The sequence below is a fragment of the Sapajus apella genome, unplaced genomic scaffold (assembly GCF_009761245.1).
Source record: "Sapajus apella isolate SASKATOON/1434 unplaced genomic scaffold, GSC_monkey_1.0 scaffold15, whole genome shotgun sequence".
NCBI classification, from domain to species: Eukaryota; Metazoa; Chordata; class Mammalia; order Primates; family Cebidae; genus Sapajus; species Sapajus apella.
Window position 1 is genome coordinate 33011802 of NW_022436955.1, and position 27622 is coordinate 33039423.

Consider the following 27622-nt stretch of genomic DNA (forward strand, 5'->3'; position numbering starts at 1 on the left):
GCCTGGGCAACATAGCAAGACCCCATCTATAATAACAATTTTTTTTTAAAAATTACCCAGATATGCTGGAGTCTGCCTATAGTCTCAACTACTCAGGAGGCTGAGGTGGGAGCATTGCTTGAGCCTGGAAGCTCTAGGCTACAGTGAGCTATGATCACACCACTATACTCCAGGCGGGTGACAGAGTGAGAGTGTCTTTAAAAAAAAAAAAAAAAGCCATGAAATTACTTAAAAAAAAAAAAAAAAAAAAGCCAGGCGTGGTGGCTCATGCCTGTAATCCCAGCACTATGGGAGGCCAAGGCGGGCAGATCACAAGGTCAGGAGTTTGAGACCAGTCCGGCCAATATGGTAAAACCCCTTCTCTACTAAAAATACAAAAAATAGCTGGGCATGGTGGCGGGCACCTATAATACCAGGTACTCGGGAGGCCAAGGCAGGAGAATTGCTTGAACCCAGGAGGCAAAGGTTGCAATGAGCCAAGATCCCACCACTGCACTCCAGCCTGGGCAACGGAGCAAGACTCCGACTCAAAAAAACAAAAGATAACCAAACAAATGCAAATAAATGGGCTGATGGCCCTGTATAAGAAAGAAGCACACCCTAAAATCCAGGTATTCAAAAGGATGGCAACAGCCCCCACACCCTCACTCACAGGCTGCCCACACACCTCTGTGAGCACGGCTCCACGGTGTAGGTTAAAAAAAAAAAAAGAAAAGCACAAATGAGATCCTCATACAATGCAGTAAACTTACTCTTCCTGCACAACGGAGTGCAGCAGAGAATGTCCTTCCATGTCACCACTTAGACCTGCTCACTGTTTGAAGGTGGACTGCACAGTGACATGATGTATTTACCCATCTCCGTGGCCCCGAAGAGCCAAGGGTTTCTGAGGACTTGCCAGCTGCAACGTCCATGTTGTCTCACCATAAACTGCTTGGGGAAGGAGAGGGGCCTGGCTGAGAGGCTCAGAGCAGATCGGCGGAAGGCTCTTGGGGAGGCCAAGGCAGTCCTCAGACTGAGCAGGTGAGCAGAAGTACCAGAAATCACGGATGTCGCAGGCAGCTTCTCACCTGCAGGTACCGAGGGGACTCAAAAGGCACAAGGTCTGACAAGAACTTGAAGAGGAAAACCAGTGCCTTCTTGCTGCAGCCATGGTAGCCTCGTGCACTCCCAAAGGAGGCCTGTGTGGAGAGAAGAGCGTGAAACCCAGGACAGCCAGGCAGTGTCTGGCTGCTGCTCTAGTCGGCCTCCTAAACACAAAAGGAAGAAAGTGAAACAACCACAAGTCATTTTGGTTCACACATTTACAGATGTCATGGCTATGATTTCATTGAAGGGACGGTCTAAAAGTTATTCAAATAAAAAAGTTAATAATTAGCTACAGTAAACACTAACTATGGTATCTTTTGGGGACCCGTAGGGGTACAATCTGTTAAATGCCCTAACAAGTGTTTGTGCACAGCAAACAAACTGATTTTGTTGGATGAAGCCACTTCTGAACACACTTAACTTCTAACCTCATCCATCAGCGGACAGATCACCGCGAAAGAGGCGGCTGAAGAATGGAGGCCAAGGAGGGCCACCCCAGACAACGAAACTGCAAGACCCTAGGGCAGAGCAAGCGTGGAGCAAGAGCAAACCCTTCCGGGAACCACGGGGGCAGCCGCAAGGTCCCGGGGGCAAAGGCTGCAGTGAGTCAGGAAAGGAAGGAGGTTTTATAATGGGCATCGCCCTGAACGCATCCCAAGTGAACCTGCAGAGAAAATGTGTACACACATGAGAACGGAACGACTTACCTGCACAAACACACGAGCTTCTATCACACTGGCCATGTGTGAGCACACAGGATATCGCAGTGAAGCCTCAGTGGGTTACTATTCATCAAGAAGCCTGAGCTGCAACATGAACTGAGGGCTTACTACGGTCTTTCTCAAAGTGTACAACCTTGTGTACATTCTTCTTCTTTTTTTGAGGCGGAGCCTCGCTGTGTCACCCAGGCTGGAGCGCAGTGGCGCGATCTCAGCTCAATGCAACATCCGCCCCGCCAGGATGGTGCAATTCTTCTGCCTCAGTCTCCGTAGTAGCTGTGATTACAAGGATTTGCCACCATGCCCAGCTAATTTTTTTTTCTTTTTTTTTTTTTTTTTTTGAGAGAGTCTTGCTCTGTTGCCCAGGCTGGAGTACAGTGGCACAATGACAGCTCACTGCAACCTCAGCCTCCCGAGTTCAAGTGATTCTCCCACTTCAGCTTCCCAAATAGCTGGGACTACAAAGGACATGCCACCACAACCGGCTAATTTTTTTTTTCTTTTTTCTGAGACAAACTCTCACTCCGTCACCCAGGCTGGACTGCACGGCCGCGGTCTCAGCTAATGGTAACCTCCGCCTCCCAGGTTCAAGCGATTCTCTTGCCTCAGCCTCCCAAGTAGTTGAAATTACAGGTTTGCACCACCATGCCTCGCTAATTACATATTTTTAGTGGGGACAGGGTTTCATCATTTTGGCCAGGCTGGTCTTGAGCTCCCGACCTCAGGTGATCCACCTGCCTCGAACTCCCAAAGTGCTGGGATTGCATGCCTGAGCCACGATGTCCAGCCTGGCTACTTTTTATACTTTTAGTAGAGATGAGGTTTTGTCATGTTGGCCAGGCTGGTCTTGAACTCCTGACCTCTAGGTGATCCTCCCGCCTCAGCCTCCCAAAGTGCTAGAATTACAGGCATGAGCCACCACACCTGACCATCTGTACATTCTTTTGAATGTTATCACCATATACACAAACCCAAAAAGCCATTAGATAAAAAGGGGAAAAGGCTGATAATGCTCATTAAATGCCTCTGATAGGGAGAGAGTCAGGGAAAAACAGAGTTCAGAGACATGAACTGTCTGTTCCAAATACCAGGAAAACTCAATACTCGCCAGTTAAAAATTTAAATAAGAACCGGGCATGGTGGCTCGCGTCTGTAATCCCAGCACTCTGGGAGGCCGAGGCGGGCAGATGATGAGGCGAGGAGTTTGAGACCAACCTGACCAACATGGTGAAACCCTGTCTCTACTAAAAATACAAAAATTAGCTGGGTGTGGTGGTGCATGCCTGTAATCCCAGCTACTCGGGAGGCTGAGGCAGGAGACTCACTTGAACCTGAGAGACAGAGGTTGCAGTGAGCAGAGATTTTGCCAATGCACTCCAGCCTGGGCTACAGAGCGCGATTCTGTCTCACAAAAAAAAAAAAAAGATTTAAGGCCAGGCGCGGTAGCTCACACCTATAATCCCAGTACTTTAGGAGGCCAAGGTGGGTGGATCACAAGGTCAAGAGATCGAGACCATCCTGGTCAACACGGTGAAACCCCATCTCTACTAAAAATACAGAAATTAGCTAGGCATGGTGGCGCAAGCCTATAGTCCCAGCTAGTCGGGAGGCTGAGGCAGGAGAATTGCTTGAACCCAGGAGGCAGAGGTTGCGGTGAGCTGAGATCGCGCCACTGCACTCCAGCCTAGGTAACAAGAGCGAAACTCTGCCTCAAAAAAAAAAAAAAAAAAAAAAAAGGATTTAAATACAACCTGAGACCACTCAAGGGTTCGCTCAAAACATCAGCATATAATTTTAACTTTAAATTCTCCCACCAGCCACACCATGACTTATTATCCTCTATTCAGCCATCCACAACGGAACGACTACTGTCTCTCGGCAATGTTCAGTTACAGCGAGCTAGGTGATCACTGGCCGCAGCAAGGAACAGTCCTGATCCACCACTGAGGCATTTCTGTAAAGTGGCTGACACAAGCCAGACCTGGGGTCACAGCAGCCACTGTTAGTCACCGGGAAAAAAAGACAGTTCTGACTGTTATTACTATTTTTTTTTGTTGAGACGGAGTCTCGCTCTGACTTCAGGTGCCAGGCTGGAGTGCAGTGGCGTGATCTTGGCTCACTGCAACCTCCACATCCCTGGTTCAAGAAATTTTTCTGCCTCAGCCTGCCAAGTAGCTAGGACTACAGGCTGAAAAGGGTTTCACCATGTTGGCCAGGATGGTCTCAATCTCTTGACCTCATGATCTGCCAGTCTTTGCCTCCCGAAGTGCTGCGATTATAGGCGTGAGCCACCGCGCCCAGCCCTGTTTGTCATTTTTGAAAAAAATTTACACAACGTCTGGGTGCAGTGGCTCTCTCTAGTAATTCTAATACTTTGGGAGGTTGAGGCAGGAAGTTCACTTGAGCCGAGGAGGTCAAGACAAGCCAGGGCAACATGGTGAGACCCTATCTCTACAAAAAATGTTTTTAATAATTAGCCAGGCGTAGTGACACACACCTGCAGTCCTGGCTACTGGGGAAGTTGAGGTAGAAGGATCATTTGAGTCTGGAAGGTTGAGACTGCAGTGAGCCGTGATGACACCACCACATCCCAGCCTGGGATACAGAGCAGAGACCCAGCCTCAATTTAAAAAAAAAAGAAAAAAAAAGGTCAACAAACCCACAAATTACATTTAACTACATAAGGTAATGTGCTGAAAACTGTATTAATGACCCCAGAGGGCTCAAATTAGCAATCATTTGGTCTATGTATATTAACACTTCCTAGAACCAAAAAAAGTGTTTTTTTTTTTTTTTTGAGACAGTGTCTTGCTCTGTCACCCACGTTGGAACACAATGGTGCAATCTCAGCTGACTGCAGCCTATGCCTCCCAGGTTCAAGCAATTCTCCTGCCTCAGCCTCCCGAGTAGCTGGGATTACAGGCACCTACCGCACCCAGCTAATCTTTTTTTTTTTAGTAGAGACGGGGTTTCACCATGTTGCCCAGGCTGGGCTCAAACTCCTGAACTCCAGTGATGTGCCCACCTTGTCCTCCCACAGTGCTGGGATTCACGCACAAAATTAAAGATTAGAACAGATGTTTGAATGCTGAATATGCAAACACACATTTATCAAAACTCATCTAACTGCCTAGATGTGATGGCTCCCACCTATAATCCCAGTGTTTTGGGGGTTGAGGCAGGTGGATCACTTGAGGCCTGGAGTCTGAGACCACCCTAGGCAACACAGTGGGGTGTTGTATTCACACAAAATTTTTTTTTTAATTAGCTATGTGTGGTAGCACACACCTACAGTCCCAGTTACTCTGGATGCTGAGACAGGAGGACTGCTTGACCCCAGGAGGTCAAGGCTGCAGTGAGCTATGATCATGCCACTGCACTCCAGCCCAGGCAACAGAGCAAGACCGGGTCTCTGAAAACACAAAAACAAAAAACCTCATTTAATGGTACAGTTAAATTATGTGCATTTTATTATTTCATTAAAACTAAATTTTGATGAAGGTGATTTGAAAGGTGAAAGAAAAAGCAAACACCACCGTCAACACCGCACTTAAGAAGTATTCCACTCACACTGACGGTCACCTTGGGAGCCGGAAAAGTAAACCCTGGCAGACCCGTGAACCAAGGCCCTGGGAGACAGACGAACTCACAGCTCCGAGAGCACCAGTGTGGACTCTGGCATAAATACCTCAGCACCTCACTCAGGACAGAGCAAATGCCTCTCACCTTAGTTTAGTAGAAACTAAGGAGAGACCAACTTAGTAGCAGGCCAACTGCATAGAGCTGGGGAGAGCCTGAGGGCAGATGAAAAGAAACCTTAAGGAATAAGCGTGAGTTGACACGGCAAGGATCACCACCTTCTCCCAATATAAGCCTAAGAGGCTCAGCCTGCTGGGCAGCCTCACCTCCTCAGAAGGCCCTGGGGAGAAGCAGGCACTCGGGTCTTTAAAATTTCAGGAAGCTGAGACTCCTACAAAGAAGAAACTACTTCACCAAAACGGTGATGGCAAACAAATCCAGTACTTTCTATTTTTTGGAGACAGAGTCCTGCTGTCTCCCAGACTGGAGCGTAGTACTGCAATCCCAGCTCACTGCAGCCTCAACCTCCTCAGCTCAGGCAATCCTCCTGCCACAGCGTGCAAGCAGATGGGACTACAGGTGCTTACCCACACACCCAGCTAATTTTTCATTTTTTGTAGAGGCAGGGGTCTCACTGTGTTGCCCAGGCTGATCTTGAAAGCTCAGACTCTAGTGTGAAATGGACCCTGTTCTGCATTTCCAAAGGCCCCCTGCAGGCGAGTCTAACACCCACCCAGGTTTGGGAACAGCAGCATAAACTTCTGTCAGAGAGAACACTGTGTGTACTCCACAGAAAAGGGAAGAATATGTGACACCTCTGAATAAGAGAGTACTTGTTTCAGGACTTACATGAAAATTAGAGACGCAAGGCCAGGTGTGGTGGCTCACGCCTGTAAACCCAACACTTTGGGAGGCTGGGGCAGGCGGATCACTTGAGGTTAGGAGTACAAGACCAGCCTGGCCAACATGGTGAAATCCCGTCTCTACTGAAAATACAAAAATTAGGCCAGGTGTGGTGGCTCACACCTATAATCCCAGCACACTGGGAGGCCGAGGAGGGTGGATCACGAGGTCAGGAGTTTCAGACCAGCCCAACCAACATGGTAAAACCCTGTCTCTACCAAAAATACAAAAATTACCTGGGCGTGGTGGCGGGTGCCTGTAATTCCAGCTACTCAGGAGGCTGAGGCAGGAGAATCGCCTGAACTCGGGAGATGGAGACTGCAGTGAGCCGAGATCATGCCACTGCACTCCAGCCTAAGCGAAAGAATGAGACTCCGCCTCAAATAAATTAAAAAAAAAAGAAAAACTGAGATAAGAGATGCTTTATATTCTGCAAAAAGCAGCAGCCACTTCTGTGTCCGCCCTTTCCTAGCTTCCTTTTTTCCTTCTGGGGTGGGTCTCCTGTCACCCAGGCTGGAGTACACTGGTGCGATCAGAGCTCACTGCGGCTTTAGCTGCCAGGCTCAAGCAGTCCTCGAATCTCAGCCTCCCAAGTAACCAGGACGACAGGCATGGACCACCACACCTGCCTAGTTTGTTGTTTGTTGTTGTTGCTGTTGTTTTTGGGGGCAACGAGGCCTCACTATGTTGTCCAGGCTTGATTTCCCTAATGTTCTTATAAAAGACAGCAGGAGGCTCCATCAAGCAAGTGAGACGAAACCAGGGGAAGGGACCAAGGCCCCAACAGGGAGAACTCAGGCTCCCCAGCACACCCAGTAGGTCTGCGGAAGCCACTTGGCAAAGCTCACAGCAAGGGCGTTCACTCTCATGACAGAGCGTCAGGTGGGGACAGCATGGTCCCCATTCCCAAGCCTTCCGGGAGATCAGGAGCTAGTCAGTGATGGGCAGGTCCCTTACCTTGAACCAGTCTGCGTATGACTGGAATGCAGAGGGGCCCTCCAGTGCTGCCTGGCGCACAACCAGGAACGCAGTGACCATGTTGTCCAGCTGGCAGCTCTCGAATGCCTGGACCATCAAACGCGCCACCCAGTCTAGTTGAGAACATGACACCATCACAGCAAGGCAAGGGCAGCCAGCAGAAAGATAACTTCAAGTGTGCTGGGTGATCAGGCATTCCAATAGGAGAATGTGCACGCCCAAACGCGAAGTTTTAAAAGACTAGAAGGCGATTACAGCATGTCAAGCAGAAACCGCTGGAGACTTGAATGAACCAGCAGTGCACACTTGGCCTCTCAGAGCAGCAATCAGTGCTCATGGAAGCGTCTGACCAAGACTGCTCCACTGACAGGAGGCATTACAGGTTCCAGGCAGGTAGGGAAGGGTTTCACTGAGAGGCTCCCCCACGGTCAGCTGGGACTCTGCTGACAGCAGTGCTCAAGTCACACCCCCTCACACACTCTGATCAGCACCACCAGGCTGTCATAGAAGCTCACCTTTGAGCAGCTGCTGTGCTTCTGGGAAGCACACAACCAGTGCAGACACAAATGAGAGCACTCGCTGCCAGTTAACCTCCTGCGTTTCCAGAACTTCTTGCAAATGGCCAACCAACTCCTCTGGACTCAGCATCACAAAGAGCTGAAATAAAAGCATCCACTCCCTTCAACATCAAAGCAAACCAGCATGGGACAGATGACCCCGCACCTCCCTCCCCACAGCCACCCGCAACCCCTCCCACTTCCCACTGGAAAGGCAGCATGTGGAGCTGTGACAACACTGTGGCATCTCTCCCGTCACAGTGGTCAGCACTGGTTGGAGAGAATTCTCCTTATCTCTGGCAGGACGTTCAGTCTCTTGACCTGAATGGTGGCCTAGATGAGGACAGCCACATCTCAGTAGACATCCCTGAACCTCCCCATGTGCTGTCCATGGCAGGCAGCACAACAAAGACTCAGCAGATCTTAATCCCCACGCACGAGCTCAGCAGCAGGTGTACCGCCACCTCTACTCACCCTGCGGTACAACGCGGTAAGCAGAGGGTGCGTCCGCGCAAAGCTCCACTCTCTCTGCATCTGAACAGCATCAGATGCTGCACGGGGAGAAACAGACAAAAACCTCAAGTCAGAGATCAAAACGTTGTGGGGTTTTTGTTTTTGGGTCTCACTATCACCCACGCTGGAGTGCGGTGCTCACCACAGCCTCAACCTCCCTGGCTCAAGCAATCCACCTGCCCAGTCTCCAAAGCAGCAGCAACCACAGGCTGCGCCATCATACCCAGCTGCTTTGTTGTATTTTTTTTTGAGACAGAGTCTTGCTCTGTCCCCAGGCGGGAGTATAATGGCGTGGTCCCAGCTCACTGCAACTTCCACCTCCCAGGTTCAAGCAATTCTCCTGCCTCAGCCTCCCAAGTAGCTGAGGACTACTGGTGTCTGCCACCGCGCCTGGCTAATTTTTGTATTTTTTAATAGAGACGGGCTTTTACTGTGTTGGCCAGGCTGGTCTTGAACTCCTGACCTTGTAGATCCACCTGCCTCAGCCTCCCAAAGTACTGGGATTACAAGGGTAAGCCACTGCTGTTGGCCAAAAAGTTGTGATTCAAAGCTTCAGTGTGAAAAAAGATCTTACTATGTATTTTTCCAATTATTAAAGTTCACCATCTCCCTGTTTGTTGCCTATTTCAATTCTCGGCTTCTTAGGCCCGCTTACTGTAATGCTTCCTCATAGTCAAGATAAATATATGCCAATGTATCAACCACATTTCAGTTTTCCTACTCTTAAACTGTCAATAAACGATTCATGGTGGGAAAGCTGTTCAAAGGAAGCTCAGCTCCATGCAAGCGCCGATAAACTCCTAAGTACTTCACAGCGCCTGTCCAGAGCTGTCCATGCATCCCTTGTCCCCCTGCCAGTTTCCTGCCTGAGCACCTACCCTGGGGATATCCTAGACACAGAAAAAGCTCAACAATCAAAGTGTTCATCTTGGCCTGATTTGTAAGAAACAGTTGGGTAACAGGACACTGAGTGGGCAGACGATGCCTGGACCATCAAATGTGCCACCCAGTCTAGTTGAGAACATGACGCAGTCACAGCAAGGCAAAGGCAGCCAGCAGAAAGATAATGTGAGTTGTGCTGGGTCATCAGGTCTTCCAGTAGGAGAATGTGCATGCCCAAATTTTACAAGACTAGACAGCAATCACAGCATGTCAAGCACAAATCCCTAGAGACTCGAGTGAGGCAGCAGAGTACACTCTGGCCTCTTAGGGCAGAAGCAGTGGACCCTCCAGCATACTCCCTGGAAGGTCTGCCGGGGACACTGGGCAAGCCTGCATGAGAACATGCTTATATAACATTTTAAGGCAGAATTGTGGCACTTAGAGAAGAACTACATTTTTAAACAATCTGTTTAGAAAAACACCACTGAAATGTTTCACGTTAAAGGTATTTCTATTTTAGGCCAGGGGTGATGGCTCATGCCGGTAATCCCAACACTTTGGGAGGCCGAGGCAGGCAGATCAGGAGTTCCTGAGGTCAGGAGTTAGAGGCCAGCCTGGCCAACAAGGTGAAACCCCGTCTCTACTAAAAATACTAAAAATTAACCTGGCATGTGGTGTCTTCCTGTATTCCCAGCTACTCAGGAAGCTGAGACACGAGCATCACTTGAACCTGGGAGGCGGAAGTAGCAGTGAGCCGAGATCACACCACTGCACTCCAGCATGGGCAACAGAGTAGGACTCCCTCTCAAAAAAAAAATAAATAAATAAAGACATTCTTCTGTCCACTCATAGTTCTGAATTTTTTTTTTTTTTTTTTTTTTTTTGAGATGGAGTTTCTCTCGTCGCACCAGCAGGAGTGTAGCAGTGTAATCTCAGCTCACTGCAACCTCTGCCTCCCAGGTTCAAACAATTCTCCAGCCTCAGCCTCCCGAGTAGCTGGGACTACAGGCGCATGCCACCAGACCCAGATAATTTTTTTGTATTTTTAGTAGAAACGGGGTTTCACCATATTGGCCAGGATGGTCTTGATCTCTTGACCTTGTGATCCACCCGCCTCGGCCTCCCAAAGTGCTGGGATTACAGATGTGAGCCACCATGCCTGACCAATTCTGAATTTTCTTTTAAGAATGTGTTCCTTTCAGGTGAAAGGATATTTAGTAACAACCTCAGGCGTCTCAGGACCCAAGCTCTGGTTGAAATCAGAGACACAAAAGTGGTCCCAGAGTTCCTGGCATCTCCCATCAGAGTTACCAAGGCAGCAATGAAACAGCATTCCCGAAACTGAGTAGTGACAGGGCAGCCTCTGGGCTAGGCCTACCTTTCAGCACAGGGCTGTGAGTGAGTATCTGAGTCAGGGTATGACTGAAAAACCTCTTCGGAGAATCTGTGGAAATTATACTGCCAAGCGTGTGTCCGCTGAACACGTCGAACCTGCCAATGCAGCAGAAAGAGGGTTGAGAAAAGGGAGGGTGCCCTGCACACCACTCACGAGTCCCGGCACAAAGTGTGCCTCAGGCCCATCCCTTCTTTAAGCAAGGAAGGGGTTTTCTGGGCCAGGCTACTATAACCACAGACTTGAAACTGAATCCAAGGAGGTGGCATTTCAACCAGAAAGGAGACAAAGCAGTGGCAAAACCCACAGGGCAGAGCAGCGGAGGAAGCAGGAGAAATAAACAGGTTGGGAAGGGTAGCGCGCACCGCACCCTGGAGCGGAGCAGCGGGAGCCCACCCAAGGGGACCTCAGCGGAACTCTCTATGAAATGGAACTCCCTCCCCCAAAGGCTCGTGCCAAGCCTCAAGTGAAGAGCCCACCCTCGGGGCCTCAGCAGCACCCTCTGCAAAATGGAACTCCTTCAAAGGGTCGTGCCAAGCCTCACATGCAGAGCCCAGCACACAGGGCCTCAAGCACTGCAGTCACAACAGGGACTGAGGCCAGCACCATCCATGAGGATGAGGAAGGAATGGAAGGGACTATGGTTTCCTGAGCCATTTGAGGGAGAGAATAGGATGTTCTAGGGTTGAATGGGGTCATGGAGCCAGGTGTCAAGAGCACTGGAGGTCTCACAGCCCAGTAGACCTCTACACAGACCACCACGCCAAACCCAGTCCCTCTTGTGAGGCTTACAGCCTGCAACCAGCAAGGGGCACTTTATCCCGATTACCCAGGTGAGAAAATCAAGGGTCCTACGCGTTCAGTGAACTGCCCCAGGGTCACACACCTGCCAAGACGACATCGGCTATGTGCAGACTCAAGACACTCACACAACAGGGTGGGGACATCACGGAGATGCACTTTTCAGCCCCGCTGTCCTTCCTCACAGGGCAGGGCTTTGGGACACCACAGCCCTCAGTGTGTAAGGGAAACTGGCCACCCAGACTGTTAGAGGATGTCCTATTTTAAAGTATTGGCAGGCTGGGTGCGGTGGCTCACACCTGTAATCCCAGCACTTTGGGAGGCCAAGGTGGCTGTACTTGAGGTCAGGAGTTTGAGACCAGCCTGACCAATACGGTGAAACCCCATTCCTACTAAAAATACAAAATACAAAATTACAGGCTTTCAGCAGGTGTGGTGGTGCAAGCCTGTAATCCCAGCTACTTGGAAGGGTGAAGCAGGAGCACTGATTGAACCTGGGAGGCAGAGGCTGCAGTGAGCTGCGATCATGCCATCGCACGCCAGCCTGGACAACAAGAGCGAAACTCTGCCTCAAAATAAATAAAGTAATAGCAACTATTTATAAAATGTAAAAAGCAGCAGGTCAGTGGTTGTTCCCTGACTGTCAGGCCACCAGTGTAAGCAATCTTATCACCCAGATTATAAAAATATGCACTTGCTACAGCCAAGACTAAACTGTATCCCCACAAGGTTCCTCTGGTGAAGCCCCATCTCTCAGTGTCAAGTAATGTGAGGTGGGGTGTTGATAAGGCCTAGGCAATGAGGTCCTGAAAGTGGGGCCCTCGTAATGAGATGACTGCCCTGCTAAGACAGAGGGCTTGCTCTCCCCCTCGCTACCTTGTAAGGACACAGAAAAAGGAGGCCTCCTGAAAGCCAGGAAGAGGGTCCTCCCCAGAACCCAACCTTGGTGGCACCCTGACCTCCAACTTCTAGCCTCCACAGCTGTGAGAACACATGTGCCACCCACACGCGGTATCTGGCGCTTTGTTACAGCAGCCCAAGCTAACTGATGCACACGTAAACATTCAGGATATCAAGCAGTGCTTTATTCACCGTTTCAATAAAAGTACCGAAGTGTCCAACCTACTTAATTAAGCAATTAGTCACTGTGAGGGATGGGAAATGGGCAAAACAATCACAGAATCAAAAGGCTGACACGGCCTGGAATGGTGGGGAATTCTGGTTTCTTAAGACTTCGCTTCAAGGTCCCGTCAACATTTGAGGAAAGCAAACCCCAGAGCCCCATTTCCACCAAACCCTAACATCCACTTTCTGCCAAGCCCCCACTCCTCAGCTTTCACCTCCCCGCCTGTAAGGGTACCTGCGCATCTCTGCAGAGCCATGGAGAGAAAAGGCAAATAGGGCAAAGCTTTGACTACTGGTGAATCTGAGCAGGGCCCGTGGAGGGCAGGTAGAGTTTAAAAGTCCATAGAGGCATGGCTACAGAGTGTTCTAGAAATGTGGGGGGCCCTGAGGGGCAGGGTGAACTCTAGAGCCTGGATGACACCTAGGGAAGGAAGAGCAAGGGGAGACTCCAGACAGGGGAGGAGGTCACCGGGGCACACTGAGTGGGGACAAAGCATTGGTGCAGGACTTCCAGAGGCAGAACAGGCTCCTGCAGCGGGGCGCCCCTTCGGACCTCATCCTCATAGGGAAAAGGCTGACTAGAGCACCCCAGGGCTCTCCCAATGCCACCTCCTCCTCACACACGTTATCATAACTGGCAGAGGAAGTGTGCTCAAGAGTGGGATATCTTGCTTTTTAACGTAGCAGGAACCTCCCCACTGCCCTCAGCCAGGCTGCCCTCAGGAACATACCAGCCCCTCAAGGTCTTGTGAGTGGAGGACTCCTCCTGTACTCCAGCAGCTAAAGCGTCAAGTGCAACTGATGACAGAGCCAGGAACAGAAAACAGACATCAGCACAGTGACGCTCCACCACAAACAGTCCCCAGTGCCTTCAGACAACAGATCCATGTCCAACCCCCCACAGGGTCCAAGACTCCTCAGTGCCCTCCCTCAGTGCTACTGCAATCTGTAAGCCTTTAAAGTTAATGAAAACACAGAGAAAATAAAACGTTCCCCTCTTAACCACAGATTAACGTGGTATGCCTTCACAGCTCTGAAAATTAAATCTAAAGCCACTAGGAATTGGAAGCCAGAATAAGAAGTAAAAGGTAAATTCATACCAAATTACAACCAAAACAAAGGCATTCCAGTACCAGGACTCTACACAGCGAAACATACAGAGAAGAAATACTTCACGTGGAAAGACAGAAAACTGGCAGAATTGTTAAAAAGCAAACTAAGTCATCTACAAACTGGGCCACAGAGCAATTAACTTACAAATCAGCATTCTCTGCAGTACATCAACCGCGACCTGCCAAAACAGAGTATGAATTACCATCACTTTGTAATTTTCACATACCTGCATCACACAAGAGAATTAACACTTGTTATTCTAAAGTAAAGTAAGGGACCAGGCGTGGTGGCTCACGCCTGTAATCCATGCACTTTGGAGGCCAAGGCAGGCGGATCACCTGAGGTTGGGAGTTCAAGACCAGCCGGACCAACATGGTGAAACTCTGTCTTAAAAAAAAAGAATTAAAAATAAAAATAAAGTAAAGTAAGAAACTGACTTAACAAAGAGGTCAACTTTTAAAACTTCCTCCTAGACCTAGAAATTATCCCAATACTGAAGGGAACCAGACAGATAAAAAAGGCCAAACTTTCTGGAATTACTCAGGACTGCTCTGGACATGGCCTGAGGCTGTGAACCTAGGGCTGGGCAGGACACTGACTTTTGCAGGCACACCGTTTTGCTGAAGTACTTGGTGAAGACAGGAAAGCAGGGCCTTGATTCTGGGCTGTGGAATTAAAGGCTTTCACCCTCAACACTTCTGGAGCGAGGAGACAGTGAGAAGGTAACACTGCCCATTTCCCTTCTTCACATCTTCTGGATTTAAAGCATACTACTACGCAGGGAGCAACTCATGGCAACAATAAAACAGGCTTCCTCAAAGTCCACAGACTGCAGTATAGGCAAAATGTGAGCCACTGACTCAGGAACATCCAAAAGGGAATGAAAATTTGGGATGTACCCAAAGCAATCTACAGATTCAATGCAATCTCTATCAAAATACCAATCATATTCTTCACAGAAATAGAGAAAAAGATTCTAAAATTCACATGAAACCAAAAAAAGAATATAGATAAGCAAAGCAATCCTGAGCGAAAATGACAAAGCTGTAGACATCACACTGCCCGACGTCAAAACATACTACAAGGCTACAGAAATGAAAACAGCACGATGTTGATGTAAACACAGAGACCAACAAAACGGAATAGAGAATCCAGATATAAATCCATAACTTTATAGTCAGCTCACTGTTTTTTTTAATTTTTTTTTTAAGAGTCTTGCTCTGTCACCCATGCTGGAATGCAACGGTGCAATCTCGGCTCACTGCAACCTCCGCCTCCTGGGTTGAAGTGATTCTTCTGCCTCAGCCTCCTAAGTAGCTGGGACTACAGGTGTGTGCCACTACACCCAGCTAATTTTTTATATTTTTAGTACAGACAGGGTTTCGCCATGTTGGCCAGGCTGCTCTCAAACTCCTGACCTCAGGTAATCCATCCACCTTGGCCTCCCAAAATGCTGGATTTACAGGCATGAGCCACCATACCTAACCACAGCCAGCTCATTTTAGACAAAAATTTCAAAAAGATACGTGAGGGAAGGAACAGACTGTTCAAAAAAAATGGAAAATGGTATCGGGAGGCCGGGCACAGTGGCTCAAGCCTGTAATCCCAGCACTTTGAAGGGTCGAGGCAGGCAGATCACCTGAGTTCAGGAGTTCGAGACCACCATGGCCAATACGGTGAAACATCATCTCTACTAAAATTACAAAAAAATTATCCAGGTGTGGTGGCAGGCGCCTGTAGTCCCAGCTACTCGGGAGGCTGAGGGCAGGAGGATCACTTGGTTCTGGAAGGTAGAGGTTGCAGTGAGCCGAGATTGAGACACTGCACTTCAGCCTGGGTGGCAGAGCAAGACTCTGTCTCCAAAAAAATAACCAAAAAGTGCTGGGAAAACTGATTATCTATATGCAGAACGAAACAATCCGTATCTCTCACTATAAACAACAAACAACCCAAAATGGATAAAGACTTACATCTAAGTCCCAAAACTATGAAATGACAAGGAGAAAACGTAGGGGAAACACTTCAGGACACTGGTCTGAACAAAGATTTTAGGGCTAAGACCTCAAAGGCACAGGCAAATGGGACCATACTAAACTAAAAAGCACTGGTTACAGTGGCTCATGCCTGTGATCCCAGCACTCTGGGAGGCTGAGGCGGGCAGATCATAAGGTCAGGAGTTCCAGAACATCCTGACCAAAATGGTGAAATCCCGTCTCTACTAAAAATAAAAAACTAGCTGGGCGTGGTATATACACACAATGGAATACTCTTCAGCTTTGACGGAGTCTCACTCTGTTGCCCAGGCTGCAGCGCAGGGATACGTTCTCGTCACAGTGCAACCTCCACCTCCAAGGTTAAAGCGATCCTCCTGCCTCCCTGCCTGTAGCTGGCACTACAGGCATGCGCCACCACACCTGGCTAATGTTTTTTGTATTTTTAGTAGAGAGGGGGTTTCGCCACGTTGGTTTGGCTGGTCTTGAACTCCTGATTTCAGGGGATCCACCCGCCTTGGCCTCCTGAAGTGCTGGGATCACAGGCGTGGGCCACTGAGTCCGGCCTCAGCAAATTTTTTTTAAGTAAAATTCTGTCATTCACTGCAAAAGGAATGGAACCTGAAGGCCATTATATTAGGTGAAATGAGCCAGGCACAGGAGGACAAATATTGCATGTTATATCACTCATATGTGGGAGTTAAACAGAGGATCTTGGCCAGGCGCGGTGGCTCACGTCTGTAATTCCAGGACTTTGGGAGGCCAAGGCAGGAGGATCACGAGGTCAAGAGACTGAGACCATCCTGGCCAACACGGTGAAACCCTGTCTCTACTAAAAATACAAAAACATTTAGCCAGGAGTGATAGCACATGCCTGCAGTCCCAGCTGCTCAGGAGGCTGAGGCAAGAAGAATTGCTTGAAACCAGAAAACAGAAGTTGCAGTGAGCCAGGATGGCACCACTGCACTACAGCCTGGCGACAGAACAAGAAAGACTCCATCTACAGGAGAAAAAAAAAAAAGTGGATCGTATGGAGGTAGAGTGTAGAATCAGAGATGGGACGGGTATATGGAGTAGGGGACAGCAGAGTTGGTGAACGGGTACAAACGCACAGCTAGACAGAAGTTCTAATGTTCCATAGCAGAGTAATGTGGCCATAGGTACCAATGTATATTACAAGCCAGGCGCGGTTGCTCACGCCTGTAATCCAAGCACTTTGGAGGCCAAGGCGGGCGGATCGCCTGAGGTCGGGAGTTCAAGACCAGCCTGACCAACATGGTGAAACCCATCTTTATAAGAAAAAAAAAAGTATACTACCAAAAAAACTGGAGTATTTGAAACGTTGCCAACACACAGAAATGATAAACACTCGAGGTGATGGATACTCTAAACACCCTCACTTGATCATTACACGTTCTATGCACATAACAAGTATTACATGTACCCGTATATACACACAACATGTTTTAATGAAGAAATGCATAGACACGTCTGAACACTGGGGTTAAGGACTGCTTTTTAGGATGCAGCCTATTTTCAGGAGGTCAATTCTCCAAACTCTCCACTTTATTTTTCCTCCTACCTGGGGCACTTTTTCAGGCTCCACAGTTCTTCTCAGATCTGAGTTTTTCTGAAATCCCCTCAAAACAAACATTTGCACAAAATCTGAAAAACCACAAAACCAAAGCATTTATATATATCATGGTCTCCAAGCAACTGTGAATCGCACAGGCCATCTACTTCAGAGGGGCGGGTGTGCATATGGCTTGGGCCAACCAGGACCCCTGTGAGCTGCTCCTAACCTGAGGGAACCCTGCACAGGCACACAGGCAGCCACCAAACCCAACCAATCAGAACCCTTAGATGAGTCAGATTTTTCCTCTTGCAATTCTATTTGAAACGGAAACACTTATAATGAATCGAGTTCATAGTAAGCATTTTTTTCTTTTTTTTTTTTTTTTTGAGACGGAATCTCACTCTGTTGCCCAGGCTGGAGTGCAGCAGTGCTATCTCAGTTCACTGTAACCTCTGCCGTCCAGGTTACAGTGATTCTCCTGTCTTAGCCTCTTGAGCAGTTGGGAGTACAGGCACGCACCACCACACCCAGCTAATTTACACACACACACACACACACACACACTCTTACACTTTTTTTTTTTTTTTTTTTTTTGAGACAGAGTCTCCCCTTTTTTTCAGGCCGGTGGACAGAGCACTCGGCTCCCCGCAACCTCCGACTCCCTGGTTCAAGTGATTCTCCTTCAGCCTCCCGAGTAGCTGGGATTACAGGCACACGCCACCACGCCCAACTAATTTTTGTATTTTTAGGAGAGATGGGGTTTCACCATGCTGGCCAGGACGGTCTCGATCTCCCGACCTCGTGATCCGCCCACCTTGGCCTCCCAAAGTGCTGGGATTACAGGTGTGAGCCACCATGCCTGGCCTAATTTTTATATTTTTAATAGAGACAAGAGTTCACCATCTGGGCCAGGCTGGTCTTGAATTCCTGACGTTGTGATCCACCCATCTCAGCCTCCCAAAATGCTAGAATTGATTACAGGCGTGAGCCACCATGCCCAGCTGAATTTTTTTTCTCTCTAGTAAAAGTGGCTTCCAAGGGAGGTCTTACAGATCATCTCGCCTGCCAATCTCCAATATCAGAGGGTCGAGAGGAACCCAGAAGCATCCTATTCTGAGGAATGTCATGGGGGAGGAAACAGATTCATAGGTTTTTAAAAATTAAAATCAAGACGACCAAAAGCAGAACAATTTTCTAAATGTGATTTAACCTATCTGGGACCAGATTATAGGAGCTCAGGAATGCTAAGTAGCTCATGCCACCAAGAAATTTTAGGAAAAAAGAATGTCTTTTGCAAAGGAAAAAACCCACAAGCTGCCTGACAGGTGAGTTTCTCATCTAATTTTTATCTGTAGGTGTCATCTGTAGTGGGATCGGTCTCTCAGTAGGCGTCCCTGAGAACCCAAACATCCTAGAGAGGATCTGAGAATTCAACAAGGAAAATAGTCTCATCACTAAACACAACAAGCAAAGAGCCAGGCAATTGGCCCAAACGCAGCTTGGAGATGGGGTCTCCTGCCGCTGTCCAGGAAAGCCCTGCATGTAAGTCCTGACAAACCCGACTACTCATTAAGATGCACTCGTCCAAGCCATTCTCTGGTCTCTCTGCACCTTCTTAGTTTGTGGGGGGACGTTACAGTCCAAAGTTTTTCTCCTAATGTCCGTCCTCAGGAATTACTGCCAAAGCAAGAGTCTGCTGGTTCAGAACAGAAGCAGCTGAGTCACTTTATGAGAAAGGTGCATGGAAATACTTAACACAAGACAACGGGCCAACTTACTAGTATTTCCACAACAGTCAAGTTAAATGCCAACCCACAACAGGCTCAGGCTGGGAGGTTGTCACGCCAGGTTCCCATGGCCACGGGTAGAAAGAGGCTGTTCTGCTTCCCAGAGCTCATGATAGCAAAAGGCATGTTACCACTGATCAAAATGAGTTTTACCCAAGAACACATGTCTTGTCATGAACATACCAGAAAGCATGGCCCTGGCGACATCAGCATGCTGGCAGGATGCTTCTATCTGTTCGCAGAGGCAGCACAGGTTCCTGAAGAGCCACGCTCCCACACCACGCATGTCAGGATGGCTGGAGACAAACACGGACAAGGATGCCTGGCTCAACTCAATCCCATCATTAGGCAGGTTTTTTTTTTTTTTTTTTTTGAGACAGATTTTCACTTCACCCAGGCAGGAGTACAGTGGTGCCATCACAGCTCACTGCAGCCTCGACCTCCCAGGCTCAAGTAATCCTTACCCTTTAGCCTACTGAGTAGCTGGGACAAGAGGCATGCACCACCACACCCCGCTGGAGGTCTTACTACTTTGCCCAAGCTGCTCTCAAACTCCTAGGCTCAAGAGTCCCACGCAGGCCTTCCAAAGCTCTGGGATTACCAGTGCAAGCTGCTGCTCCAAACCTCACGTTATTTTCTCAATTTCCATGTGACTTCTTTGACCCATTGATTATGTCACAGTATGCTGTTTAACTTCCAAATATTGTGGATTTTCCCAATTCCCTTCTGTTGTTAATTCTAAGTAAACTCATTTATGGATGGAGAATGTATTCTGAACGATTTCAACCCTTCTAAATTTATTCCTATTTGTTTTATGGCCTGAACCTTTTTTTTTTTTCTTTTTTGAGACAGTTTTGCTCGTCGTCCAGGCTGGAGTGCAACGGCACGATCTCAACTCACAGCAACTTCTACCTCCCAGGTTCAAGCGATTCTCCAGCCTCAACCTCCCAAGTAGCTGGGATTACAGGCACCTGCCACCAAGCCTGGCTAATTATTGTATTTTTACTAGAGATGGGGTTTTACCCTGTTGGCCAGGCTAGTCTCTAACTCCTGACCTCAGGTCATCTGCCTGCCTCAGCCTCCCAAAGTGGTGGAATTACAGGCGTGAGCCACCGTGCCCGACCATGGCCTGAACCTTACAGCCTATCCTGGGGACTGTTGCATTTGGACTTACAAAGAGCATTCTGCTACTACTGACCGTCAGTCAGGTCAGCAAGTTTGCAGCATTCAACTTCTGTGTCAATCTGACTTGTTCTACCTATTACTGAAAGGGGGTATTGAAATCTCTAATTATTATTGGTGAAATGTCTATTTCTCCCTTTAATTCTGCCCATTTTTGCTTCATAGATTTTGGTGCTCTGACATTAGGTGTGTATATACTAGGAAGCAGCTTTTTCTTTTATTTTTTTTCGTTGGAGATGAAGTTTCACTCTTGTTGCCCAGGCTGGAGTGCAATGGCGTGATTTTGGCTCACTGTAACCTCTGCCTCCCAGCTTCAAATAATTCTCCTGCCTCAGCCTCCCAAGTAGCTGAGATTACAGGCACATGCCATCACAATCCCATTAATATTTATATTTTTAATAAAGACAAGATTTCACCATGTTAATCAGGCTGGTCTTGAACAGCTGACCTAAGGTGATCCATCTGACTCGGCCTCCCAAAGTGCTCAGATAACAGCTGTGAGCCATTGTGCCTGGCCAGAAAGCATGTTTTTCATGGAATTAAGTTTACTGATCTTTTACAGCTTCTGGGTTTTATGTCATATTTAAGCATTCCTACTTCAAGATTATGAAAATATTCTTCCTGGACAGGCAAAGTGGCTCACACCTGTAATCCTAGCACTTTGGGAGGCCAAGTCTGATGGATCACCTGAGGTCAGGAGTTGAAGACAAGCCTGGCCAATATGATGAAACCCCGTCTCTACTAAAAATACAAAAATTAACCAGCTATGGTGGTGTGAGCCTGTAGTCTCAGCTACCTGAAGACTAAGGCAAGAGAATCACTGGAACGCGGCGGGGCAGAGGATACAGTGAGCCAAGATCATGCAACCACACTCCAGCCTGGGCGACAGAGCAAGACTCTGTCTCAAAAAGCAAAAGACTTGCATGATTTCTTCTAGTGGTTTTATATACTCATTATTTTTTGTCCTTTAATGCATGTTGAATTGTTTTGGTATAAGGAAAAGATCCCCCTGCCTTTATAAAAAAAAAAAAAAAATTGGCCTAGCAGAGTGGCTCACGCCTGTAATCCCAGCACTTTGGGAGGCCGAGGTTTGCAGATCACAAGGTCAGAAGTTCAAGACCAGGCTGGCCAACATGGTGAACTCCCGTCTCTACTAAAAAAAATACAAAAATTAGCTGGACATGGTGGCTCGTGCCTATAATCCCAGCTACTTGGGAGGCTGAGATAGGAGAATTGCTTGAACAGGGAGCCAGGAGATGGAAGTTGCAGTGAGCCGAGATCGTACCACTGCACTACAGCCTGGGCTACAGAGCGAGAACTCCATCCAAAAAAAGAAAAAAAAAAAAAAAAAAAGTTAAGGTAGGGCATAGCGGCTCACACCTGTAATCGAAGCACTCTGGGAGGCCAAGGCGGGCAATCACGACATCAGGAGTTCAAGACCAAACTGGCCAACATGGTGAAACCCTGTCTCTATTAAAAAGAAAAAAAAAAAATTAGCCAGGCATGGTGGTGGGCACCTATAATCCCAGCTACTCAGGAGGCTGAGGCCAAATAATTGCTTAAAACCAAAAGGCAGAGGTTGCAGTGAGTAGAGACCATGCCACTGCACTCCAGCCTAGGCGAACGCAAAACTCCATCTTAAAAAATAGTTTAGGCCAGGCGCAGTGGCGCAGGCCTGTAATCCCAGCACTTTGGGAAGCCAAGGCAGGTGGATTACGAGGTCAAGAGATCGAGACCAGCCTGGCCAACATAGTGAAACCACAACTCTATTAAAAATACAAAAATAAGCTGGGCGTGGTGGCGCACCCCCATACTCCTAACTACTTGGGAGGCTGAGACAAGAAATTCGCTTAAAGCCGGGAAGCAGAGGCTGCAGTGAGCTGAGATCACATCACTGCACTCCAGCCTGGCAACAGAGGGAGACTCTGTCTCAAAAAAAACAAAAAAATATTTTAAATTAGCTGGTATGGTGGCTCATGCCTGTAGTACAAGGTACTCGGGAGGGTTACGTGGAAGGATCACTTGAGCCCAGGAGATTAAAGCTGGAGTGAGTTGTGATTGTAAGACTGCACTCCAGCCTGGGAGACAAAGCAAGACTCTAACTCTCAAAAAAAAAAAAAAAAAAAAAAAAACCAGCCCTGATGTAGGCTGGGTACAGTAGCTCACACCTGTAATCCTAGCACTTTGGGAGGCTGACGTGGGTGGACTGCCTGAGGTCAGGAGTTCAAGGCCAGCCTGGCCAAGGCAGTAAGACCCTGTCTCTACTGAAAATACAAAAATTAGCTGGGCATAGTAGCGGGCACCTGTAATCCCAGCTACTTGGGAGGATGAGGCAAAAGAATCACTTAAACCTGGGAGGTGGAGGTTGTAGTGAGCCAAGATCGCACCACTGATCCAGCCTGAGCGACAGAACAAGACTCCATCTCAAAAAATAAATGAATTGGTCAGGCACGGTGGCTCATGCCTATAATCCCAGCGCTTTGGGAGGCCGATGTGGGTGGATCACGCGGTCAAGAGATAGAGACCATCCTGGTCAACATGCGGAAACCCTGTTTCTACTAAAAATACAAAAATTAGCTGGGCATGGTGGCGCATGCCTGTAATCCCAGCTACTCAGGAGGCTGAGGTAGGAGAATTGCTTGAACCCAAGAGGCGGACGCTGCGGTGAGCCAAGACCGCGCCATTGCACTCCAGTCTGGCAACAGAGCGAGAATCCATCTCAAAAATAAAAAGGAAAAAAGAATAAACAGAGTAAGATAAATAAATGAATATACATAGACAGATATATATATATAGAAATCCTGACGTGAGCCTATGTAACACCACCACCTAGTTTCAGTATGGCATTTTCTTTTTTTAATGTTCTTTTTTTAATGGGGTCTTGCTATGTTGCCCAGGGTGGTCTCAAGCTCCTGGCCTCAAGCTCCTGGCCCAGTATGCTATTTTTGACTGTGCATCAGTTTCCCCAAACTAAAGAGAGTAACACATAAACCTCCTGCCTTCTGCTGGCTTAGGAGAGGAGAAAGGGAGGGGATCCAAGGTTCCAGATGCCCTTTCCCTACACTTTCTTTTTTTTTGAGACGGAGTTTCTCTCTTGTTACCCAGGCTGGAGTGCAATGGCGCGATCTCGGCTCACCGCAACCTCCGCCTCCTGGGTTCAGGCAATTCTCCTGCCTCAGCCTCCTGAGTAGCTGGGATTACAGGCACGCGCCACCATGCCCAGCTCATTTTTTGTAGTTTTAGTAGAGACGGGGTTTCACCATGTTGACCAGGATGGTCTTGATCTCTTGACCTTGTGATCCACCCGCCTCGGCCTCCCAAAGTGCTGGGATTACAGGCGTGAGCCACCGCGCCCAGCATCCCTACACTTTCAATCAATGCTTCCGAGTCTTTCACCCCCTACCTACAGAGGAACCTGAGGCTGCCAATCAAGGCAATAAGCTAAACTGGGTCTCTTCTTTCCACACTGCTGGTTCAGGATAGGCTTTCCTCAGGTTTGCTAGGTCATTATTATTGGTCCATGTGTTTCCTGCTTCCAAAGCTTTGTTTTTAAGTGGGTGCATTGGCTCATGCCTGTAATCCCAGCACTTTGGGAGGCTGAGGCAGGCCGACCACCTTAGGTTAAGGGTTCGATACCAGCCTGGCCAATAAGGCGAAGCTCCGTCTCTAATAAAAATACAAAAACTAGCCGGGCACTGTGGTGGGCACCTGTAATCCCAGCTAGCAGGGAGGCTGAGACAAGAGAATCTCTTGAACCCAGGAGGAAGAGATTGCAGTGACAAGACTGTGCCACTACACTCTAGCCTGAGAGCGCGAGACTGTCTCAAAAGAAAACAGAACAAAACAACAACAAAAAGTTTTGCTTCCTTTTTTTTTTTTTTTTTTTTTTAAAAGATGGGATTTCACCGTATTGCTCAGGCTGGTCTTGAACTCCTGACCTCAGGTGATCCACCCACCTCAGCTTCCCAAACTGCTGGGATTACAGGCATCAGCCACTGCGCCCAGCAAGTTTTGCTTCTTTCTGTTACTTCCTGTCCTTTATTCTCCTACCTTTATAGTTTTATACTTTTTATAAATTCCCTTTTTTTGACTCCTAAGGGGATTTCAGGAAAGAATAAAAGTAGCTGCATGCATGCTATCAGTCACATTTACCTGGATGTTTCTTTTTTAGTTTTAAAAAATATCAGGCCGGGCGCGGTAGCTCAAGCCTGTAATCCCAGCACTTTGGGAGGCCGAGGCGGGTGGATCACAAGGTCAAGAGATCGAGACCATCCTGGTCAACATGGTGAAACCCCGTCTCTACTAAAAATACAAAACATTAGCTGGGCATGGTGGCGCGTGCCTGTAATCCCAGCTACTCAGGAGGCTGAGGCAGAAGAATTGCCTGAACCCAGGAGGCGGAGGTTGCGGTGAGCCGAGATCGTGCCATTGCACTCCAGCCTGGGTAGCATGAGTGAAACTCCGTCTCAAAAAAAAAAAAAAAAAAAAAAAATATCATTCTCGCTGGGCACAGTGGCTCACACCAGTAATCCCAGCACTTTGGGAGGCCAAGATGGGTGGATCCCAAGGTCAAGAGATCGAGACCATCCTGGCTAACATGGGGAAACCCTGTCTCCACTAAAAATACAAAAATTAGCCAGGCACATTGATGGACGCCTATAGTCCCAGCTACTCGGGAAGCTGACGCAGGAGAATCACTTGAACCCAGAAGGCGGAGGTTGCAGTGAGCCTAGATCATGCCACTGCACTCTAGCCTGGCGACAGAGCAAGACTCCACCTCAAAAAAAAAAAAAAAAAAAATTATTCCTTGCCAGGTGCAATGATTCATGCTTGTAATCCCAGCACTTTGGGAGGCTGAGGTGGGAAGATTGCTTGAGCCCCCGAGTTCAAGACCAGCCTGAGCAAGAAAGTAAGATCCCAGTGACAGAGTGAGACCACGCTGGACATCTGTAATTAAAAAAAAAAAATTACCCCAGCTTGGGCAACAAAGTGAGACTCTGTCTCTACAAAAAAAGAAACAAATTTAAAAATGTAGCCAGGTATGGTGATGTACACCTGTAGTTCCAGCCCCTTGGAGGCAGAGGTGGAGAGGTCACTTGAGCCCAGTGGTTCAGGCTGCAGGGAGCTATGATGTTGTCACTGCACTCTGGCCTGGGCAAAACGTGTTTTGTTTTGTTTTTTTTGAGACAAAGTCCTGCTCCAGCGCCCAGGCTGCAGTGCAGGTGCCATCCCAGCTCATTGTAACCTCTGCCTCCCGGGTTCAATCGACTCTCCTGCCTCGGCCTCCCTAGCAGCTGGGATTACAGGCACCCAACACCATGCCCGGCTATATTTTGTATTTTTAGTAGAGACAGGGTTTCTCCACGTTGGCCAGGCTGGTCTCGAACTCCTAACCTTACTTAGGTGATCCAGCCTGTCTCCAAAGAAAAAAAATAAAGAGTGAGACCCTGTCTCCAAAAAAAAGACTTCAATTAAAACAAATGTTTTCTTGAAATAATAAAACAATGGTTTCTCCAGGCCTAGTCTGGAGAAATATGCAATGCATAATCCTGATTCTTGGCTTTGAAATGTAATTTAGACTGGACTGCGAAAACAGTAACACTGAATCATTAGTACACTACCTTTCCAGCAACTCCTGCAGGCTCACAATGCTTTGTACATGAAGATGCCACACCGCTTCAAGCAACAAAGAATTCTGAAAAAAATAAACAACAGTATTTGAGTCCTTTATACATGCATTTTCCTACAAAATGTTCAACCTAGATGCTTAACCACCGTGCCCTACTGAAAATTAACATCAACCAAAGAGTAGAGCCGGAAATCATTGTTTTTTTACAGAACTGTTCTGGTTTTCAAACTCAACTGGATTTCGGACACTCACACACTGCTACCCGACACTTCCTCCTCCCCCCCTCTTCCTACTGCTTTGGCACAGGCCGTGACCGGCACCCTGCCTGGGCTGCAGGCCCTGACTAGCTCCCCACCTGGGCTCTAGAGTAAACTACTCCCAACCCTTTCTCCACCCTGTGGCCAACACAGTATTCCAAAACACATACTTGACATGTCACTCTCTTCTCTAGAAGCCTTCACCAGCTCCTCATAGCTTCCAGGACAAAGGTCAGGCTTCACTGTGGCCTGTGTGTCCCGTGTCCTTCCCACTTGACGACCTCCATGCTCAGCTCAGACCCGGTGCCCCAGTCATACTGTCCTGACTCCCTGCGGCCTCCCCTTCTCATCCCCCTAATTCACACTCGTCACACTCCGTGCAGGGAGGCTTTTCTAACTCTCCAATCTGATAGGCACGTCCATTTTCTTCTTTGCAAATCTGTGAGCACCTGCATCATCGCAATTCTTGTGGATTTAGTGGCTTGTTTCCCCAACTAGATGATAATGAGTGCAGGGGCCATAGCAATACCTGACAAATCTAACGAACTCTATAATGTATGCTGGATAAAAGAATGGGAAAGGCCAGGTGCAGTGGCTCATGCCTGTAACCCCAACACTCTGGGAGTTCAACATGGGCAGATCACCTGAGTTTAGGAGTTGAAGACAATCCTGGCCAACACGGTGAAACCCCATCACTACTAAAGATACAAAAATTAGCTGGGCATGGTGGTCCACATCTGTAATCCCAGCTACTCAGGAAGCTGAGGCAGAAGAATCGCTTGAACCTGGAAGGCAGAGTTTGCAATGACCCGAGAGGACACCACTGTACTCCAGCCAGGGCGGCAGAGCAAGACTCTGTCTCAAAAAAAAAAAAAAAAAGAAAGAAAAGAAAAAAGAATGGGAAAAAACTATAAAAACATGATCGCTTTGGTTCTTTGCTTCTTCTATATATTTACTAATTTCATTTAGTACCACCAAGTATTTCGCATTCTTTCCATTCATCAAAAGACTATAAGGCCGGGCGCGGTGGCTCAAGCCTGTAATCCCAGCACTTTGGGAGGCCGAGGCGGGTGGATCACGAGGTCAAGAGATCGAGACCATCCTGGTCAACATGGTGAAACCCCGTCTCTACTAAAAATACAAAAAATTAGCTGGGCATGGTGGCACGTGCCTGTAGTCCCAGCTGCTAGGGAGGCTGAGGCAGGAGAATTGCCTGAACCCAGGAGGCGGAGGTTGCGGTGAGCCGAGATCGCACCATTGCACTCCAGCCTGGGTAACAAGAGTGAAGCTCTGTCTCAAAAAAAAAAAAAAAAAAAGACTATAATTCTACTAACTTCAAAATGCTTCAAAAAGACCAGCTAAAAATCCTTTTAATATTTTATTATTAGGCTGGGCATGGTGCCTCATGCCTGTAATCCCAGCACTTCGGGAGGCCCAAGACGGATGACTGCTTGAGGCCAGGACTTCAAGACCAGACTGGGCACCACAGCAAGATCCTGTCTCTGAAAAAATATTTGTGTGTGTGTGTGTGTGTGTGTGTGTGTGTGT

At 48.0% G+C, this 27622-nt stretch overlaps 1 protein-coding gene across 18 annotated transcripts in view; it reads right to left on the bottom strand.

The window, feature by feature from the left end:
- FANCA (FA complementation group A) overlaps positions 1 to 27622 on the bottom strand; it is an 83627-nt gene that overhangs the window by 43208 nt on the left and 12797 nt on the right. For 11 of the 18 annotated variants that reach the window (XR_004270680.1, XM_032284747.1, XM_032284748.1 and 8 more), the window contains 10 exons: positions 25810 to 25883; positions 19190 to 19302; positions 17226 to 17308; positions 13797 to 13830; positions 13271 to 13337; positions 10599 to 10711; positions 8300 to 8376; positions 7784 to 7925; positions 7248 to 7381; positions 1071 to 1181 (listed from right to left, as the gene is read on the bottom strand). Coding sequence is in view for 16 of the 18 variants with exons in the window: in XM_032284747.1 (XP_032140638.1) it covers positions 1071 to 1181; positions 7248 to 7381; positions 7784 to 7925; positions 8300 to 8376; positions 10599 to 10711; positions 13271 to 13337; positions 13797 to 13830; positions 17226 to 17308; positions 19190 to 19302; positions 25810 to 25883 (948 nt within the window). In the remaining 2 variants the exon portion in view is untranslated. Of the gene's footprint in view, positions 1 to 1070; positions 1251 to 7247; positions 7382 to 7783; positions 7926 to 8299; positions 8377 to 10598; positions 10712 to 13270; positions 13338 to 13796; positions 13831 to 17225; positions 17309 to 19189; positions 19303 to 25809; positions 25884 to 27622 lie in introns of those variants that run through there. The other 7 variants (XM_032284762.1, XM_032284749.1, XM_032284760.1 and 4 more) reach the window with 7 other exon arrangements.